Raw genomic sequence first — 22231 nt, 5'->3', positions numbered from 1 at the left:
AGGTCTACCCTTCCCAAAGCCATAAGATACTGATTTGTCTTAGAAAACCGCTCTTGTTACTGAAAAACATTAATAAGGGAACCCACAGTGCTACATTAGTCTCTTCTTTTTTGGGTGGGTACTACTATTAATCTATTAGACTATTACCATTACTGTACTACCAAGACATCCTAAAATTTCACTACTACCCCTGTCTTTGTGGACCTGAATAGTGAATAGCACCAAAGCTAAAGACTAGGAGTGTGTTTTGAATAGGTGTTTTAAACATAAAATATATTTTTAAGATAAAATATTATATTAAAATTTTTTTAATCGAAAATATTTTTAAATTTCAAGAAAATTTTAAGACTTTCAACTACTAAAAATAATATATTTTAGAATAATGCTATACGTCTACATATTTTTATTAACTAAGTCTAATTAAATTAGTTTAACATAACAAAAATCAGTTATGATTAATATTATTTTAAATTTTATTATTTAACTTATTTGGACTTGATTTATAAAAAAATTTAGATGTGTAGTATTATTCTATATTTTAATATTTATTTATAATAAAAGAATTTCAAATTTTTCTTTTTCATCTTATTTTAAAATACATTGATAATTTTTTTTTTGGTGACAAATACATTGATAATTTGATATGCATTAGTTAATATTTAAAACTAATAAATACTAAACTTAATAATATATTTTATGAATAAACATAATTTAACTATATTTTTAAACAAAGCAATATATAATAAAATTAATATAATTACTTCAACTAAACAAAATATTTTAAAATTAAAATATTTAACTACAATATTTAATTTTTCTTATATGTAAAATAAATTAAAATTTAAAAAAATCTCATCCAAACACATTCTAAAAATTTTCCCTCTAGGGGTTATTTAGGGGTGCACAGACCCGGCCCGGCCCGAAGGCCCGGCCCGGTCCCGAACACTTTTGGGGCTAATTTGGTGTGATTTCATCGGGTTTAGGGCCGGGTAAGGGTCTCAAAAATAGACCCGGTCATTATTTCGGGTCGGGTCCGGGCCATAGCTCGGGTCACCCGAAGTCGGCCCGGTGACCCGGTTACCATACACAATTAATATTTTGTGTTATTAGTGATGGATCATGACTATTCTTATGTGAAATTTAAGTATTGTAAATCTTAATATTTTGTGTTATTAGTCATTATAAAACTATAAGTTAATGTTTTATGTTTAGAATGCATAAGACTTTAGACTAATGCATAATATTGTGTTATTTGTATTGATTTAAATATTTGGTATTATTAAACAATATTAGTATTGATTGTGGTTATACTTTAGTATTGATTGTGGTTATGCTTTAATTTTGAAGAATGGTTAGTTCTTGTTATATTTTTCTAAGTGAATTTTACCATGTTAAATAATGGTTGGAGTCTTAGAAATTTGGATATTTTTACATGCTACTATGCTAGCTTACAAGAAGGTATCAACGTAATGTAATGTTAACGGCCCGGTTTTCACCCGGTTTTCACCCGGTTTTTACCCGGTATAATTGTGGCCCGAAAGTGTATTGGTTTCATCAGGTCTAGGGTCGGGTTCGGATCTAATAAATAGACCCGGTGTATATTTCGGGCCGGGTCTGGGTCACATCAAATCCGGCTTCACCCGGCCCATGTGCACCCCTAGGGTTATTTGTCTTTCACGAAAGGTGCTCTCTCAATTGATTCTTTCTCGGGTTTGCACTTTGTACACTTGCTTTGCTTTCACCTTAGAGCACTGATCTCATGCTGAGTGAGTGGCTGAGACACAAATTAATTAAATTATTTCTTGAAAATGCAAAGCGAAGGGAAAAGAGAATAATTAAATTATGTTATGTATGCACAATTTTTTGTTAGATACTTAGATTTAGTGTAAACCTAATATAAGGGAGACTTAACTACTAATTTAGTATTAAAAAATTTAGGCCTAACAATTATTTTAAAAAAAAATATTATTAACAAAACAGTTATTAAATGATTTAAAAATACAATAAAAATAATTAATAAATTATATTTTTTGTAAGTGATAAAAATTTTTGTATTTAGTAAACAACTTATCTATTTGATCTAAATTTTTATGATAACATTTAAATAAATATTTAAAAAATGCAAAAAAATATTTGGAATAAAATTTAATTTTTAAATTTTTTTATTTTTTTAAAAAAATTGATCATTTACCATAAAAATTTAAAAAAATTCACTTGATATAAAATTATTAAATTTTAAAGTTGAATATATTTTATTTTTCTAACAATACTTGCAGAAAAATTATATTAAAATTTAATCTTTCAAATTTTTTTAAAATATATTTAATATCTAATTTTTTTGTCACATTTTTTAATTTTTTGATATCTTATTTATTGTTAGTATCTTCTAAAACTATTTTTATTACTCATGTAAAATTTTTCGTACTATTTTAGTAATTTTCTCTAAGTGAAATTTAGAATTTTAGATCTTAATAGATAGATAATTATTTTTTTCTCAAAAGAAAGCAACATCATATGATGGTGCTTGAGGAACATGGCTTTAGTAGACTTTGGGACAAGAGACATGGACACAATAGTAGCAACCTGTTGTCTCTTCTTTCTCCGCTTACTCGTGTGAGAGAGTTTTCAATGCTTCTCTCTTACTCTTACGCTTACTGGCTTCAGTTACTGCTTCTATACATTGCTTTTTGTCATCACTTGCCATTGCTCCTTCTGTGGTGTTTGTTGAACTAGATTGAAGTGAAGTTGCTTGTTCTGAACCTCGTTTCAACGCTTAATTTGGACCATTTGGCCCGGCTTCACTAAATGGAGTTGCTTTTATAAGTTATTCTCATGGAAACTTTTTGCTCAAGTTTGGACATTAATGGTGGTTGTGCATTGAAGCTGGTTGTTGGGATTTCTTTTTCTTCAGTTTACTCCTCCAAGATCTACTCTAGTATGTCCTATTCCTTTTTCCACTCTTATGGTTTGGAATCAAACCCTGCTTTATTATTATTATTATTATTTATTCTATGATTAAACATTTGTACATCACACTTTACTCACATTTTGGGTATTATAAGGATAATCATGCAGTGTTCTTACTTCTTTCAGCATTTGTCTTTTCCTTTTGCAATTTCTTTATCCAACAGATCATATGGGATTTCTTTTCCGGTGTTCAGAATCCTAATAATGGTTTAGTCATTTATTTATTCTGTGATACAACCTATAATTTTTTTGAACAATGGTGGGGCGCGTCCTTTAGAATACTGGCCGTTTACAAGGTCATAATTGCCATTTCAAAATTACATTCTTTATGAGAGGGTAGCGACTGTTTTGCAGTGTAGGTACCATTCTATCACTTGATGTAAAAGAAAAAAAAATGTTGGAGCTAAACCCCTTCTTGATTATCGAGTCCAAAGCTTTTTTTTTTAATATTCTTTTTATACACAATAGCTTGGATTCATGAGTGTGATGTTGTTGGCATTTAGTCCTTTTTGTTTCCCTTGCCAAAGTGTGAGGATTAGTATACTTCTAGCAATATGATTATGTCAATGTTGTGTCCAACTCTTTCCTTGCTACACACTAATGTCTATCTTTTTCTGCAGGGCTCTGAATTCATCAATGGGACAAGACTTGGAGCTGGATATAAGTGAAAAGTATTCCGTGGGCCTGAGTCCCAATACCGTTCTTCCGTCTTCGAATGCAAAGAGATCCAGAAAAGGAAAACCCTCCGGGAAAGATGGTTTTATAACCCTCAAGGGGGACTTTGCAGATATAAAACTTGCTCACTTTCGCAGTGCTTCATGTAAGAGTCATTTCTCCGGCACTCATGGATTGGAAGGTAACATTGAAATGAAGCGTGGCTCCATGTATCAGAGTTCAGAGGAAAGAAAAGCGTAAGGAAAATGGGCATGGAAGGAAGGAAGAAAATTGAAATTTCCCGGAGGAGTGACATCTCTTTCTCAGGTAGCATTCTTGATTCTTTGTGTGGTTCAGATGCCGAAGATTCTGAGCCGAGAACATCGGAGATATCTCGGGATTCAAACTTGGGTTCCCTATCGGTTTCCAGGTCATTGGCTTACATGGAGCCAAAGTCTTCAAAAGACTTCATTGAAATTTGCATGAGTTCAGATGTCAAGCATGGGAGAGGTTCTACAAATTTAAGAAGTGATAAAATTGCTGATTCTCTAATTCATGGCAATTCTCATCTTGAAAAGGACACGGTTCACTCACTGAAAAAGTCAGTCTCTGCTAAGGTGGCTCACTTGTTGCTATCACCATCAGAAAGTGATTGCTCATCAAGTGCAAGTTCAAAAGTTGAACTTAACCCTCTTAGGAAAAGGATGAATCAATTCACAAAGTCAAAATCTTTGAGAAGTCCAACAAGCCATAAGGTGGAAACTAATGAGGCCAGATCAAATGAGACTGCAAACATTACAAGGAGCAGGACATATCAGAAATCGTTGTTAAGTGATTTATCTAACACAGGGAAACAGTCTGACATTATTTCTGAGTTCATCAGTAGAGAAATCCAGTATTCAGGTATAGCATCCTCACCAGTTCACCTGCATGGTAATCTCAGGATAGAAAACAAACATGGAGTACCATTTTTGGAGTTCAAGGTCAGGTGCCCTGAAGATGTCTTTGTGGCAAAGGCATGGAGAACTTGTCATGCTTTCAATTGGGTATATACCTTCCACTCCATTGATAATAGAAAGAAGAGCAGTGCAAGTGCAACTGGCTCGGAATCCCATGAGTTTGACAAAGATTGCTCCATGGTAGCACAGATGGTAGTTTCCAGCAATTTAGGTTCCGAACAAGAAAGCCAAGTATCTGATAACTCTATGGTGACAGAATTTGTGTTGTATGATTTTACACACTCAAGACCAAGTGTTTCACATGAAACAAAGTTTTTCTGTGAGCAAGATGCTTCTGAGAGACGAAAAGCTTCCAAGGAAGAGACTTTGAGGCTGGATGAAGAGAATCTTGCAAGTAAAAACAAACGTCAATACAAGCCTCTATCAACTGGTGTCAAATTAGATTACTCAGATTCTTATCATTCGTTGTCCACTAGATCATATTCAAACGTTGAAAGTGCTGCTATTGTTTTAGAAATTCCATTTTCTAGGAGAGAAAGCTTGAAGTACAGAAGAGGAGATAGAATAAGTGCTAAAGAGTACTCTAGCATTAGGGATCAGAGTAGAAATAGCCTTCATGAGAGCAAATTCCAGGAACAGTTGAAGGTGGTGATACCAACAGGCAATCATGGTTTACCAGACACCGAAAGTGAAGGTCCGTCGTCATTACTTGATCGATTGAGACATGGTGGAGGTTGTGACTGTGGTGGCTGGGACATGGCCTGTCCCCTTATTCTTTTAGGCAATCCTAGTATTCAATTTTCCGAAGACTGCTCTCTTATGGAGGAATATAAAGCTCTGGAACTCTTCATTCAGGTACAACTTGAATTTTGCAGAACAAGGATAGATACTTTTAAGGGAAATTTCAGAACCCTTGTAGAGTAACACTGTACAGTAGTTAAGAAGATCCTTCAAGCTAGCTTGAAAACTCTACCTTGTTAATTGTGTCTATCAAAATTAAGATAGTGCACAAAGTTATGAATTTGCAGATACTGTGCGGACATTGATATCCTTATAGGCTTTTTATTAACATTTTTTCTTATTAAAGCTTTCTTTATCTACTGCAAAGTTTAACTTGCTTCATTGTATGACTCGTTGTTCCTTTTTTACCATAACTTGTATTGCTTTGTGGTCTATAGGGGGCAAAAGAATGTAGCCCTACATTCAGCATGAGGAGAATTGAAGAGGGCCAATATGCAGTGGATTTTCATGTGCAATTATCCACGTTACAAGCATTCTCTATCAGTGTTGCTATTTTGCATGGCAGTTCCAACTTCAGCGAAGCAAGGCAAAATAAACCCCAACAACTATCTCAATGCAGCTCACTAAAAATGCTTATTGAGGAGGATGTAGAGTTTTACATCAAATCAGTCACAAAGGAGGAGAGCAGGAAAACAGTGTCCAAGACTCCGAAAGGAATCCCTCGACCGTATGCACTGAACCCACCTTTTTCTCCTATTGCGCGAGTATAGAGTGTAATTCAGGATTAAGATCTCAGCTTGGAGACATGAAGACAGAAGCAAAGTGTTTGCATCATAAAATCTCTGTTGTCTCTTATCCCTCCACCAGCCTTATGCTCTTAAAGTCATTGCTGGTTGTAGGGACTCTGCTTCTAGGAGACGAGCTGAACTTTTGTAACAAGCAAAATAGAGGATCTTAGTGATGATTCCATTTGCATGGATATAAAGTTTTGTTGCTGGAGGAAATGCCTTGCTCACTGAAGCTAAGAAAAATGCACTCTGAATGGGAAATACAGAGAGGAAATGTAAATGATCTGCTGCATTAGGGATATGATATTCAGAATCATTCTTTGTAATAAATTCTTTCATGCCAGTTACTAAAAGTACATGGGATAGCATGAGAATACTGTCTATATTGTAATGGGGGTAGTTAGATGGGGGAAATCTTTGAACCAGGTAGCATAGAAGCCCTTTTCTCTCTTCCAGTTTGTATGTGTATCTATTAAGAATCTCAAAGGAAAATTGATGGGAAGTGGACTGGGATGAATCCAAGTTATTTGATGTCCAAATGGATCTACCTTAAAATAGTATATATAAGAACCTTGTGATGATAAAATCTAGGCAATTATCATGAAATGGCAAAATAAATACACTCTAGACATGATGTTATATAGTTTCAATCCTGAATAATGTGAATTCGAGAATTTGTGGTGACAAATAATCATAATTAGGATGCTGGAAAACAAGATTGGCCTATTTCTGTAGAACACTGCAGGAATAGCATCCGATATTAAATAGCCGCAGTACGCGAGACACGACGTTCTTCTTCTTTCTCCTAGGTTTAAGTTAATTTTTTTTATATGTTTTGGATGTTTTTTTTTCTTATATTTTAGATGTTTCTTCTTTTTAGGTTTTGAATAATTTTTTTAATCGAAGAGCTCTACAATCAAGTGAATTATCTAACCAAGTCCAAGTGTCCAACCAACTTGTTATAATCGTTTTTCACATCATGTACCACTTATTGTACGCGCGGTTTTCTTCATCTTCTTCGAACGTGCTTCTTCTTCCTATTTACACACTTCTGCTGCTTTTTTTTCTCCTTATTTTTCCTCATCTTTCTCTTTTGTTATCGTCGTCATCATCACCATCACCACCACCATCACCATCACCACCTCCTCCTCCTTCTTTTCTCATTTGATTTATTATTTTCCTTCATTTTTCTCCTGCCCCTTCATTATCATCACCATCATTATCATCACTGTTATCGTTATCGTCGTCATCATTATCGATATCATAGTTGGAAATTTTGGTGTTAGAGTGAAGATATTTCGGTGCTGTTTTAGAAATTTATGAGTTGTTTTATTTATTAGATTAGTCGTCTTCTTCTTGTACGTAAATACCACTGTTCATTCTCTTTCGAACTTTTACACTTATTCTGCTTAATTTTATTGCGTTATCTACAGATTTTTTCACATATTCTCTTTTCTATTTAAATTTTGTAAATCTGCAACTCAAGTCTTCATGAAATAAGTTTTTAGTTCTATCACATCATTTAGTTGAAAATTTTGATGTTAGAGTGAAGACATTTCAGTGTTATTTTTTAGAATTTTATGTATTATTTTATATATGAGATAAGCATTCAATTCATTGAATGTGTAATATTTTTTAGAAAGATTCAAAATTTTTTGTATGTCGTGTTACTGAACTTTTGGTGTTAATTCGATGTTATCTTATTTCATTTTATAGAGTTAATGTGATCTTTTAGTATGCAATTAACTTTTTACATTTTGTATCATTGTATTTAAATTCCGGGGTCACTTTAAACAAATTTTGGTGTTATTTTTGTTTTTGACAAGAATTCAATTCAATAAGTGTGAACCTACATTATTCAACTAAATAAGATTGTAATAGAGTACAGACATATTCATTCAAGTCTAATATGAGAAACAATGCTCCTAAAAGAAGAGGTAAGAGTAACAAAAAATAAAGAAGAATAATAAGAAGTAAAAAAATGTAGCATTAAAGATATTTTTGCGTTTTTGTAGAAAAAATTCAATGTCAAAATTAAGAAATTTTGGTATTACTCTTCAGAAATTTTGGGATTATTGTTTGCACAATTCAAAACTTTCTTTCCTCCTCCTCCTTCTTGTTGTTATTTCACATTCTCATGATTCTTGTTCACACTCTTAACAAAATCTTTTTTTATGATTAAAAAATTTCGGTGTCAAAATTGTGAAACTTCTATGTCACGATTAAAAATTTTCTGGTGTTATTTTCTGATAAATTCAACATAACTCAAAAATCCTCCATCATCATCATCTTCTTCTTCTTGTTTTACCTTATCATAATTCTTTTTGTTTTACGCTTTTAATAAGAATAAAAATAAAAAAATAAAACAAAATAAAAAAAGAAACACATAGTGCTGCAAAATCATCAGGAAGAGGAGGAGAAGGAAAAGAGAAAAAATGCAGCAATAATAGTAATAATGAAAGAACGACGATGAGAAGAATACACGCAAAGAAGAAGAAATGCGAAAAAGAAAGAACGCGAAATACGAACGTTTACATTAGTGAAGAGTTGGAGTGTGTAGACACTAGATTCACTCTCACTAATGAAATTTTTTTTTTGAATTTAGACCAACTTGGTTGGACTTAGTTGTAAAAAAACTTGTATATGTAGTAATACTATTTTTTTTATAAGTTTTTTAGATGTTTTTTTCTTAGTTTTCGAATGTTCTTTAGATATTTGTTTTTATTTAGTTTTAGATATTTGTTTTTATTTGGTTTTTATTTGTTTTAAGATTTTAGATATTTTTTTTATTTAATTTTGGATATTTTCATGATAATTTGAATCTACATTTTCTCTAAAAAAAAAAAATCAAAAAAGGACCCGGACAGTGGTGACAGCACGAATAATTTTGAGCGACGGACAGTGGTGAATAGTACGACATGGTTTTGGACTGCAATATGTGGAATTTTTTTTTTTTAGACTTTTTTTTTTACCATTCATATACTACTTGATTGTAATTAGTTGATACCTAGTTAGTTGCCTAAAAAAATTAGTTTTTATCCCAACTTTAGTCTTAACAAAAATTCCTTCAATTAATTTGGGTTTCAAATTCAGTCATACGGTAAGAAAGGAATGAGTTGACTTGATTCGATGAGCACATAGAAAAGGTAGAGGAGGCTTATTGTGGGTGAAAAAAAAAATACAAAAGAAGACTATAAAATCATGTAATAAACATGATTATTTAGTATTATATGAATTATATTGTTTGTGTCTTTGAATAAATTGCTAAATATTATATTTATTTATTTTAGAGTAATATTTTAAACAAGTCTTCAAAAAATTTATGATTTGATAGATTTGTCCTCAAAAAAATTTAACTAGAATTTTAGGTTTGATTTTTTTCATTAAACACTAAATATATCTCTAGCCCAATTTGAACGATTAAGACTATCAACGATGTTCTATGTGTCAGTTAACTCACTGATGTGTCACGTGCAGGATAATTTGGTTTCTGGCCACGTGAACAAAATGACGTCGTATCATATGAGAATTGTTACGGATCCGACCCACGGATCCTACGCCCGGAATGGTCCCCGAACCCGGTTACCCGGGTCCGACCCGCTTCGCCCTTCTAGAAGGCCCGGAACCGGTCCTCTAGAGCTCCTAACCAACTTTCGAATTCAAACGTCTCCCTTATCTTAGCCAAACAAGATAAGATAAGATAACTACCATCACCTATAAATAGAGGACCCAGGTCCCTCCAGGTATTCATTCATTCCTCACACCTTATACCTCTTAGATCCATTCTGACTTGAGCGTCGGAGTGTCTTTGCAGGTACCTCCCCCCATTGCTCCAGTCAAGTGGCGGCATGACGGAGAACCTCAAGGAGCAATCCTTCACCCGACACCCCAACTCAAACCCACAAAGCCCAACTCCCGAACTCCAAAGATAACACTCCTCCCACCCACGGGAGGATAATAAACGCGGCACATCGCCAACCAACCACAACCCAGCAACAACCAAGAGAGGACAACCATCCTCCCACTGAAGCCCGGCCACCCGATGGCCTGGAAGAGAAGGCGGTCCAGATAATCCAAGAGTTGTGCCTCAGGGTGCAAAACCTCAAAGGCCGAGTCATACCCAAAGAACGGTACCACCCGGAGCATACAAGTCAAGCGACCTCCAGGACCTAATCTCATCGCGATACCAGGAACACCAGGCCCATTGAGCAACAACACTGCAAACAACACGATCGCAACGTTTCCCTAGACCCGAAACACCGACGCGGAGAAGACGACCGACGATACTATCGGGAGGCCAAACAAGCAGGAAACATGCACGTGATAATGGAAGCCATCCCGTTCACAGAAAAATCCTTGAGAGCCAAACTCCTGAAGGACTTCAACAAGCCCACTGACATGAAATAGGACGGGACCAACGATCCCGGAAACACTTAACGGCCTTCGAGGGCAGGATGAACCTGGAAGGAGCCGCCGACATGATCCGGTGTAAGGCCTTCTCGATAACCTTAGCTGGCCCTGCGATCAAATGGTTCAACGCCCTCCCAAACGGGTCCATAGCCAGCTTCCACGATATTACCAGAAAGTTTATGGCCTAGTTCACTATCAAAATCACCAAAGTTAAATACCCCATTAGCTTGCTCGGAATTACCCAAAGACAAGACGAATCTACGAGAAAATACCTGACGGTCAATGGACTCACGGACTCAGTCGCGAGCCTCTGCCTGACCAATGGACTTATGAATAAGGACTTCTAAAAGTATCTCACCGCGAAGCCAGTCTGGACTATGCACGAGATTCAGAGCGTCGCTAAAGATTACATAAACGATGAGGAGGTGAGCCAAGTCGTGACGGCCAATAAACGGCAGAACGACAGTACGGCACCTCGCCAAAACACCCCACCAAGAGAAAACCAAAAGGAACACTCCAAACCAACAAATGCTCAAATTACACCCTCTTGTTAGCTCCCATCACCGAGATCTACCACCAAATAGCTGACCGAGGCGTCCTTCCAAAGGCCCGACCACTTAAAGAAAGAACGGGCGGCAACAAGAATTTATCTTGTGACTACCACCGAGGATATGGGCACAGAACACAGTACTGCATCGACTTAAAAGACGCTCTAGAGCAAGCCATACGAGACGGCAAGCTCTCCGAGTTCGCCAAGATCATCAGGGAGTCGAAGCGCACAGAAAGAGACAGATCACCAGAGAGGGAAGGACGCAACCCAAGGACACAAAGACAAGCCCCTCGGGAAAGTCCGGAAACAGACCTGACCATAGTCGTCAACGTCATAACAAGCAAGGATAAGCCGGAAAAGTCGAAATCGGCACTAAAAAAGAACTTCAAGGTCCTGGCAGTCAGAAACCAAACCCCAACAATCATCACCAATAATGCGATAACATTCTCCCCCGAGGACTGCCAATACGGCACCTCGGCAAAAGATGCCCCTTCGTTATCTCCGCAAAGATAGGAACCGGGCTGGTCAGAAGAATACTACTCGACACATGAGCAGATTCCAACATCCTCTTCAGGGGATCCTTCGACAAACTCGGGCTCCGAAACGAAAACCTACAAACCCACCATAATGGGGTAACCGGGCTTGGGGATAACTTCCTTCAACCGGACGGCACCATCACACTTCCCCTCACCATCAGAGCCGGGAACCAAAGAAAGACCATCCTCTCCGAATTTGTCATCCTCAAGAACTCCACCACCTACAAACATCATCCTCGGGAGAAAGACCATTAACAACCTCTCGGCGGTCATCTTCACCAAATTCTTACTCATGAAGTTCCAAGCCGATGACGGCACTATCGGCACAATACACAGAGACCGAAAAGTCGCGGTAGAGTGTGAGAACACCAGCTCGACCCTCCGCAAGAGATCTCGAGATGCGGCAGGCATCTTCCTCGCCGACCTCGATGTACGCCAAGACCAAAGTTCGCGCAGAACCGTGCGATGAAACGACAAAGAGGCAGAGTGGGACCTTGTAGACAAGGTCAGGAGCATAGCACACCTACGGGAGCTAGCCCTAAAACAAAGAATAAGTCTAAGGTACAATGGCAGCACGGTACGATGAGACTTTGGACCAGGAGACCTCGTCTTACGACAAAATGATATCGGTCCACCCACTCCCGGAGAAGGGATGCTCACGCCCAACTGGGAGGGTCCCTACCAAATTAGGATGGTAATCGAAAAAAGAGCCTACATGCTCGAAAGACTAGACGGGACCAAGCTTCCAAGATCCTGAAATTCCATCAACTTACGGTGCTACTATATGTAGAAACATCCTTCCAAAGCAACAAAATTGAGGTCGTTTAAGACTATCTCTTTATATTTTACCTTTTTTACTTGCATTTATTGCTTAAGTCATTTAATCATATATTTTCTTACTGGGCACTCTTTCCTACCCACATTGGGAGGTTTTAACGAGGCCCAAACCATAAATGGAATTCATTTTCTCAAAAGCATTGCCCCGTCCGACGGCACGAACCAAACGTGGCTACACAGGAATCGATTACCCCGAGGCCAACAAAACGGATATCCAAATAAGTAAACGGCTACACGGGAATCGATCACCCCGATGCCAACAAAACAGATATCCAAATAAGCAAACGGCTACACGAGAATCGATTACCCCGAGGCCAACAAAATGGATATCCAAATAAGTGAAAAGGCTACCCGGGAATCGATCACCCAGAAGCCAACAAACGGATATCCGAATAACAAAACGGATATCCAAACGGCTACACGGGAATCGATTATCCACGGATATCCAAATAAGTGAACGGCTACCCGGGAGTTGATCACCCCAGAGCCAATAAAACAGATATCCAAAATAACAGAACGGATATGCAAATAACAAAACAGATATCCAAATAAGTAAACGGCTACACGGGAATCGATTACCCGAGGCCAACAAAATGGATATCCAAACAATAAAACGGATATCCAAATAAGTGAACGGCTACCCGGGAATCGATCACCCCGAAGCCAATAAAACAGATATTCAAATAACAGAACGGATATCCGAATAACAAAACGGATATCCAAATAAGCAAACGGTTACACGGGAATCGATTAACCCGAGGCCAACAAAACGGATATCCAAATAATAAAACGGATATCCAAATAAGTGAAAAGGCTACCGGGAATCGATCACCCAGAAGCCAACAAACGGATATCCGAATAACAAAACGGATATCCAAACGGCTACACGGGAATCGATTACCCACGGATATCCAAATAAGTGAACGGCTACCCGGGAATCGATCACCCCGAAGCCAATAAAACAGATATCCAAATAACAGAACGGATATTCGAATAACAAAATGGATATCCAAATAAGTAAACGGCTATACGGGAATCGATTACCCACGGATATCCAAATAAGTGAACGGCTACCCGGGAATCGATCACCCCGAAGCCAATAAAACAGATATCCAAATAACAAAACGGATATCCAAATAACAAAAAGAGTGACTCGTGAAATCGATCACCCGCAAAGCCAACAAAACGGAAATCCAAATAAGCTAAATAAACAAAGTCTTGAAATCGGCCCACCAAGAGGCCTAAAATAAGTTCACAATAACAATCCAAAAAAGGCCACACAAAACAAGCATGAGCTGACGGTCTTCCAACTTGCGGAAAGCCAGACTGACCAACATCCTACCAATAAATGCAGGATGATGTCACGCCCTTTTCAGGCCCCTCACAGTCTCCCAAACTACAGAGAATCAGACTCCCCAATGACTTAGCATTGAGACCAAGAAAGCATACTCTCATGCTCCGAGGACAACTGTTCCAGACCCGATCTCCGGGTCCTTCTTCAGAACGGTCATCAAGCTCGGCATGTGATGAGACGTCCAAACAACGTGCTCCTCGCCTGACCATGAAACGGCCAGGAACTCCCCAAATCCTCGACCTCGACTGGAAAAACCAAATAAATGATCTCCTTGCCAAACCACAAACGGCGAGGAAAAGGTTCCTCCAGCGATGAGACTGAGCACTCTCACTCTCTCGCTCCGGGGACAACTGTTACGGATCCGACCCACGGATCCTACGTCCGGAATGGTCCCCGAACCCGGTTACCCGGGTCCGACCCGCTTCGCCCTTCTAGAAGGCCCGGAACTGGCCCTCTAGAGCTCCTAACCAACTTTCAAATTCAAACGTCTCCCTTATCTTAGCCAAACAAGATAAGATAAGATAACTACCATCACCTATAAATAGAGGACCCAGGTCCCTCCAGGTATTCATTCATTCCTCACACCTTATACCTCTTAGATCCATTCTGACTTGAGCGTCGGAGTGTCTTTGCAGGTACCTCCCTCCATTGCTCCAGTCAAGTGATCCGGCATCTGCCTCAACCCGCAAGTTCTCGATCCATCTCTCAACCCGTACCAGAGACATCTTGTACAAGAATAAAACAACGTCGTTTTGAAGTGGGTCCTTAATTTAAAAGCCAAAAAACGAAACGACACCGTTTTAAAAGGGAGACCAACTCAAACAAGAAACCAATCATGGCGGCAAGGAAGACGAAAACCACAGTAAAGAGCTTAGCCCTAAAGGGGGAGTTGGCGCCATTTTCCACTCGAGTGGATATCGCAAACCCTAAGGAGAAAGGGAACACGTAGATGAAGGAAGTGGGTTGGATGAGCACGTGGAGTGGTAGAGGTCGGAGAGCCAGACACGTTCGACGAGGGAGAGGAGGATGAAGGCAGTGACAACACCGGCGACACCGAGGCAGAGGAGGAGAATTGGTAGGGAAGAGAAGAGGAGGGTGATGGAGTGTTGGCCACTCCGACAGGATAGGCCGGTTCGATCTGAAAATCGGTGAACCAGACTTTCAACCGATCCGGTCCATTGCCACTCTAGAAAAAATTTTAAAATTGTTAAAGATGTAGTTTGAACTGAAGTCCTCTTTGTTATTGGATGCTCCCCTTGCTACTAAACTATATTATTTCTCGTTATTTTATATACTAATTATTAATTATATAGTAAAAATATACAATAATTTTGTTAATATTATTTTAATTTTATATTCACTTATATTTAAATTAATTATATTTTTATTAGTAATAATTATTAAAATAAATGTTATTAAACATATATAAATAAAAATATCAAATATTTTTATTAATTATAATATCCTTATTCTTTTTATGATTATATGATATTTATTAAATATTATTTTTTAATAAATACATATAGTATATAATAATATAATAAAGATAAACTAAATTAGTTAGTTATTGAAATAAAAAATAGTTACTTTAGTATAAAAATAAAATAAAAATTTTTTATTATGAAAAATATTAGAATTTTATATACTTATTTAATGATAACTGGATTATAACTTGTTGATCATAATTTGTTGAAACTTGATTGTTTTTAAAATATTAGTGAAGATATGTATTTTAAATTTTAATTCTAGGTTTTTGACTATTTTTTATTTTTATTTACATAGGACCAATTTTATCAGTTTAACTAGTAACTTATCAGTTGAACCAATAAATCAGTGAACTAGTAACCTGACCAGTTCGATCACTGGTTAGATTCTAACAACTATGTTGGGGACTAATTTCTCCAATTCAAAATGACCAAGGACCAAAATGTTTTACGCGTGACATGTCTCACTTAACCGGACACGTCAGCCAGTTACATCACTGTTAGTCTTAGTTGGTTCAAACTAGGCTGAGGATATATGTGGCATATAATGAAAAAAGTCAGGCCCAAAATTCTAGTTAAATTTTACTGGAATAAATTTGTCGGATAGTGAATTCTTTGAACTTATCTGGGGTATTACTCTTTATTTTATCTTATCTTTAATGAGTGTGTCTTTTTTGAGATATTTTTAAGTGTTTATTTGGGTATCATTAAGTTGATAAAAAAATTTTTATTTATTAAAAAAATATTTTTTATTAAATTTTTTTATTTTTTAGTGTGTTTAATAAATTTTTAGTAGTAAAAAAATACTAAAAAAATAAAAATATATATCTTTTTTGATAAGCTACAATATATATTTTTTTTAAAGATTTTTTTTAAAAGAAATATTTTTTACATAATAAATAAACAAAAAAATATTTTTGTATTATTATATCCAAACATAATTGATTAATAAAAAAATTTTTTTACATGAAATATCTAAACATAAAATTATTTTTATTTTTTTATAAAATTTAAAAAAAAATAACTAATTTTTTTGTTTTTAAAAATCATCCAAACAAACCCTAAGAATTGAGTGTTGAGGATCACAATGCATTTTGTTCATGGCAACAATTAAGTGAATATAATTTTATAAACTTAAAACACTTCAAATGTAACATACAATTTATTCTATTTTTGGCTAAACTACTAGATTATGGTACTTGATATAGGGATTTTTTATTTTAATATATAAATTAATTATAATAATTACTAAAATAAATAATTTAAAAAATATTTATTAAAATAAATACTCATCTCTTATCTCGTTTATACTGTAAACGAGATAATTTTACATATATCTCGTTTACAGTGTAAACGACCGTAAATGAGATATGTGTAATTTTTCAATTATTTATATGTATTTATAAATAATTAAATATAATTTTTGAAAATAATAAAAAATATTAATGATTTAAATTGGACAAAACTCTTTAAAATGGAACGTTTCAAATAATGAAGAAGATAGACGATTTTAAATAATAGGAAAGATGAACTGTCCATTTTAAATGTCATTGAAAATAAGCACCGAAGCACGTCAACACGTTTACGTGGAAGCACATAAATGCACCATTAAACTGCTCACTATTAATATGATTATCTTTTTTCTAACTACCCACTATTAATACTATTATTTCTAATTGACAAAATTTTTAAATTTTTTTATGTATTCTCTTATTAATTTTTAAATTCAAATTATATATATTTCAAATTTCATTTGTTGCATAGGGATATATGAAAATTTAAAAAATAATTTAAATATAATTATATTTCAAATTTTGTTTGTTGTATGAGAATATATTTAAAAGATGGAAGCATGAGGTTGATGCATGATAAATAAAACAGAAAAGAATGAGAAGAGAATTGAAACGGTCCCACTCTTCTTCTGTTTTATTTATTTCCATCCAACTCTCCTAACAATTGGCAAACTTCTTATTGGAAAACCGTTATCTCCTGTTCTTTTCCTCTGTTTTATTTATCCCCATCAATCTCTCCTAGTCAGACGGTTATCTCCCACTTTTTCTCTGTTTTATTTTTCTCCCTAACACACAATTAAAAATGTTTTCCCATTTTTTCTATTTTATTTACCCATCAACTTCATGCTTCGTATCTTTCAATTTTTAGGGGCGAGCACAATTACCGGATTTATTCTCATCATGGAACTTGAACATCGTACAAGTTTTTTATTTTTCAAATTTAAATCAATCTAATTTGATCTATAATTTAATCTAAAATTTTTTATGTACTCTTTTTGAATACTACATATCTATTTTAATCTCTTTTACCAACTTTTTTAAGTACTAATTGCATGCTAAAAAATTGAATTATTGATATTATTAATATTTTTTATTATTTTCAAAAATATATTTTTATATTTACAAATACATATACTGTAAACGAAATACATGCAAAATTATCTCGTAAGAGTATTTATTTCGATAAATATTTTTTAAATTATTTATTTCAGTAATTATTATAATTAATTAATTTATTAAAATAAAAAATCCCTTGATATAGTGTTATTTAGATTAGTTTTTTTTTAATGAAAAAAGTACTTTTTTGTTAAAATAAAATACTTTTATTCAATTTAAAATATATTTAGATACGTCTTTTAAAAAAATTATTAAAAAAATAAATTATTTGCTTTTTTTTTTAAACTAACAATATTTTGTTTTAAAAAAAATCAAAAGCAAAAAAAATATTAATACTTGAAAACTCTTTAAAAAGCTCATCTAAATATAAAATAATTTTTATCTATTAAGATTTTTTTTTAAAGATGAAAAAATAAATCTTTTTCTAAAGCCAATCCAAAGTCCAAACTGACCCATAGTTAATATTCATGATATGTGTTTAATTTTTTAAATATTTTTTTTGCCAGGACATTATGTCAGAGTTTTTTAATGGAGACGGTGCAGGAGTTTCGCAGCGTTATGGGGGTTTGGGGTGTTTGACGGAGATGTGACGGCGTTGTCGAAGAAATCGGTGGCACCGATGGGGGGACGGAAATCGGTGGGTCCGATTTCAGGGAAGGGTAGGTGCGCAAATCGGTGGCACCGATTGGTGACCCCCTTGCCACGCGTCGCGCATGCACCTGGCTTGTGGGTGGCCCGTGACTCTTTATGCGTGTTTCACCCCTCAAAACCGTATACCCCCTATCTCTTTCACCCTCCAACACTATCTCTTTCACTCTCACACAAACTTTTCCTTTCTGCTTACCCTCAACCCCACCATTTCACTATTGTTGGACCACAACAATCTCGGTGAAAAATTTGAATAAAAATGCCAAAAAGAAGAAAAACTAAGAAAGTAAATCAATCGGAGTTTCATATTGTTAATTATCTTGGAGATCCAAATTATGTAAGTTTTTATTTTTTAATAATCTTATTTAATGATAATAATAGTGATAATTTTAGATTTTATTAGCAATATATATTATAATGGCACTAAGTAGAAATTAAACATATATGTATGTATAATTTTATTATTAGGTGGTTAGAAATAGAAATAAAAATAGGAATAAACCTTGTATGTATGTATGTATGGATGAATGATATGGTTAGTTAGTAAATTGTACCGGTGAGGATGAACTGGATTTTTTTTTATGCATATTAATTAAAATAAAATGAAAAAATGAATGTTTGTAAAGAATGAATGAATGAAAGAGAAAAGAAAATGAGATCTGTACATATTAGATTGGAATAAGTAGATATTGATATATTGTTGTTATTATCAGTATTAGTAATTGAATTTAATTAATTATTATGATTAATAATAAAAATTAATTAATTATTTTATTTATGATCATTAACAATTAAATTTTAATTCAGTAAAATTTAGAAAATAAATTAGTAATAACTAAAATTAGATTTTATGCTGTGTTACCTAATAATAATAATAATAATAATAACAATAATAATAATTATTAAACCACTTTTCCACCTTAGCCCATGACAACAATAAAGACGTCTCACGGCCCACAAATTCAACCCAACAGAATACACAAATTAAATTATAATTTAGTCTTTATCTTATCTTATAATTATCTTTATCTTTATCTATATCTTATTTTTATCTACTTTTATCTTTCATAGGCCAATACTCTATTATACTTAATTTTACCTTCATAGTTTACAATTCATTCAATCAACAATCAATAAAATTTCTTCATCTTTTTCTTTCACAATTCCTTTATTTTCCTATTCTTTCACAATTTTATTATGGTATCAGAGCTCATCTTGAGCTCTGCTGACATCCATAGATCAAGGAGAAAGGGCACACCAACAACTTCATCCGGAGTCTCTTTTGGACCTTTCGTCAGCCCAACACTTTTCTTTCATGGCACTTCCTTTCAATGAAGAAGCTCGTCCTTCAAACCAACTTGAGCTTCTGTCAAGTCCAACTACTCATTATCTTTGTTCTTTCAATACCTTTTCTACTGTTAACAATTCTTCAAATCGAGATTCATTCTTGAATACTTGGATCATTGATTCTGGTGCCACAGATAATTTAATTTGTGTATTCTGTTGGGTTGAATTTGTGGGCCGTGAGACGTCTTTATTGTTGTCATGGGCTAAGGTGGAAGAGTGGTTTAATACGCCCCCGCAAGCTGGAGGATGAAAGATGTCAAGAACACTAAACTTATTCAGATTAAGATGGAAGGTGTTGATTTCTTGGAAACTTTCTCCCCTGTTGTCAAGCCTGCCACTATCAGATTAGTTTTGGCATTGGCCTCTATGAAGCATTGGCCTATACATCAGTTGGATGTCAATAATGCTTTCTTACATGGGGATCTTTCTGAGGATGTTTATATGACTCTGCCACCCGGATTTATATCTTCTCAACCGAATCAATGCTGTAAGCTACTAAAGTCGCTGTATGGTTTACGACAATCTAGTCGTATGTGGTATGACAAACTTTCTCATCTTTTGCTATCTCATGGATATCAGCAGACCTCATCTGATTATAGTTTATTTGTCAAATTCATTGGTGATCAAATTTCTATCCTTTTAGTCTATGTTGACGACATTGTTCTCACTGGTAATTCCATTTCTGAACTTACTGCCATTAAGTCTATTTTACACCAACACTTCCGAATTAAAGACTTGGGCCCATTAAAATATTTTTTGGGTATTGAAGTTGCTCAATCAGAGAAGGGAATTTGCTTATCTCAGAGAAAATATTGTCTTGATCTTTTGGAGGATTATGGTTTATTAGGTGCTAAACCTGCCTCTGTTCCAATGGATAGTACCACAAGACTATATCAAGACAACAGTCCCTTGCTATCCGACCCTTTTGTATATCGTCGTTTGGTTGGCCGTCTTATCTATCTCACCATTACTCGACCGGACATCATGTATGCCACTCAACAATTAAGTCAATTCATGGCATCTCCTACTGAATCTCATCTCCAAGCTGCCAAGCATGTGTTACAATATCTGAAAACTAGTCCCGGCAAAGGACTTTTCTTTCCAAGGGAATCAGAAATTCAGCTTCTCGGCTTCAGTGACTCTGATTGGGCCGGATGTCCTGACACTCGGCGATCTTTAACAGGTTATTGTTTCTTCTTAGGCAGTTCTTTAGTCTCTTGGAAGACCAAGAAACAAACCACCGTTACCCGCTCTTCCACGGAAGCAGAATATCGTGCACTTGTTAATACAACTTGTGAACTTCAATGGATACTAAATGTGTTACAATTTTTAAGCATCTCTCCTATCCGTCCACTAGTTTTATATTGTGATAATCAGAGTGCTCTTCATATTGCTGCTAACCCGGTTTTTCATGAACGGACCAAACATTTAGAGGTTGATTGTCACTTGGTTCGACAAAAAGCTCAAGCTGGAGTAATGAAACTTCTCCCAATTCCCTCTTCTGGGCAACTAGCTGACATCTTCACCAAGCCTTTGTCTCCTCAACCCTTCCATCTTAATCTGAATAAGTTTAGTGTTCTTGACATCTTTCATCCTCCAGCTTGCGGGGGCGTATTAAACCACTCTTCCACCTTAGCCCATGACAACAATAAAGACGTCTCAAAGCCCACAAATTCAACCCAACAGAATACACAAATTAAATTATAATTTAGTCTTTATCTTATCTTATAGTTATCTTTATCTTTATCTATATCTTATCTTTATCTACTTTTATCTTTTATAGGCCAATACTCTATATATACTTAATTTTACCTTCATAGTTTACAATTCATTCAATCAACAATCAATAAAATTTTTTCATCTTTTTCTTTCACGATTCCTTTATTTTTCTATTCTTTCACAATTTTATTAATAATAATAATAATAATAATAATAATAATAATAATAATAAATTAGTAAACCTGGTATATATGAATAATAATAATAACAACAATAATAATAATAAAATTAGTATGTATGCTGTTTGAATAATAATAATAATAATAATAGAAAAATTAGTATGTATGTTGTTTGAATAATAATAATAATAATAATAATAATAATAATAATAATAATAATAATAATAATAATAATAATAATAATAATAATCTATAACAATATATAATGGTAAAACCTGTTTTGGTGTCCAAAACTTTTTTTCTATTTTTATCCTTCTTAATAACCTAGCCCACGTTAGTTATTCCGCATTACAATACTCTCACTACCTCATTTTCATTCACGTTCTCTCTTATTTTATAATTCCGCGTAACTTCTATAATAATTATCTCTTTCTTCCCTTATCCTCTCTCACTTCACGTTGCTTTTACTAGAAAAACTTCCTTCATTTCTCATCCATCTTTTCATGCATTTTTCTCACTTCATTTAATATAATTTGTTTTTCGTCATTAAATAAAAGTGTGAAACTATGTTTATATGTTTGTTTTGATTAATTACCGTGTTGACAGGATACCAATGGAAGTGGTGGACCGACTTGGCAAGATTATGTCTG

The 22231-nt window shown here is 34.7% G+C and overlaps 1 protein-coding gene across 2 annotated transcripts; it reads left to right on the top strand.

Annotated features, from left to right (window-relative positions):
• Positions 1 to 2502: 2502 nt before the first annotated feature.
• On the top strand, positions 2503 to 6695 carry LOC107630793 (bromo-adjacent domain protein, putative (DUF3527)). 2 transcript variants are annotated; one of them, XM_016334036.3, is made up of 3 exons: positions 2503 to 2935; positions 3588 to 5435; positions 5759 to 6695. In XM_016334036.3, the coding sequence occupies exons 2-3, from the start codon at positions 3888 to 3890 to the stop codon at positions 6089 to 6091; spliced, it is 1881 nt and encodes a 626-aa protein (XP_016189522.1). In that variant the 5' UTR covers positions 2503 to 2935; positions 3588 to 3887; the 3' UTR covers positions 6092 to 6695. The 2 variants fall into 2 exon arrangements, with proteins under 2 accessions (XP_016189522.1, XP_088365564.1); XM_088509438.1 differs by lacking the exon at positions 2503 to 2935 and having other exon boundaries at positions 3457 to 5435; positions 5759 to 6207.
• The last annotated feature ends 15536 nt before the right edge of the window (positions 6696 to 22231 follow it).

This window comes from Arachis ipaensis, chromosome B3 (assembly GCF_059453495.1).
Source record: "Arachis ipaensis isolate K30076 ecotype BB chromosome B3, ASM5945349v1, whole genome shotgun sequence".
Classification (NCBI taxonomy): domain Eukaryota; kingdom Viridiplantae; phylum Streptophyta; class Magnoliopsida; order Fabales; family Fabaceae; genus Arachis; species Arachis ipaensis.
The sequence above is the reverse complement of the archived record's forward strand: the minus strand, read 5'-3'. Positions and strand labels throughout refer to the sequence as shown.

Coding starts and splice junctions, on each gene's coding strand:
- LOC107630793 (XM_016334036.3), top strand. CDS start 3,888: ATGGGCATGGAAGGAAGGAAGAAAATTGAAATTTCCCGGAGGAGTGAC. Junction 5,436..5,758: donor CTCTGGAACTCTTCATTCAG/GTACAACTTGAA, acceptor TGTGGTCTATAG/GGGGCAAAAGAATGTAGCCC.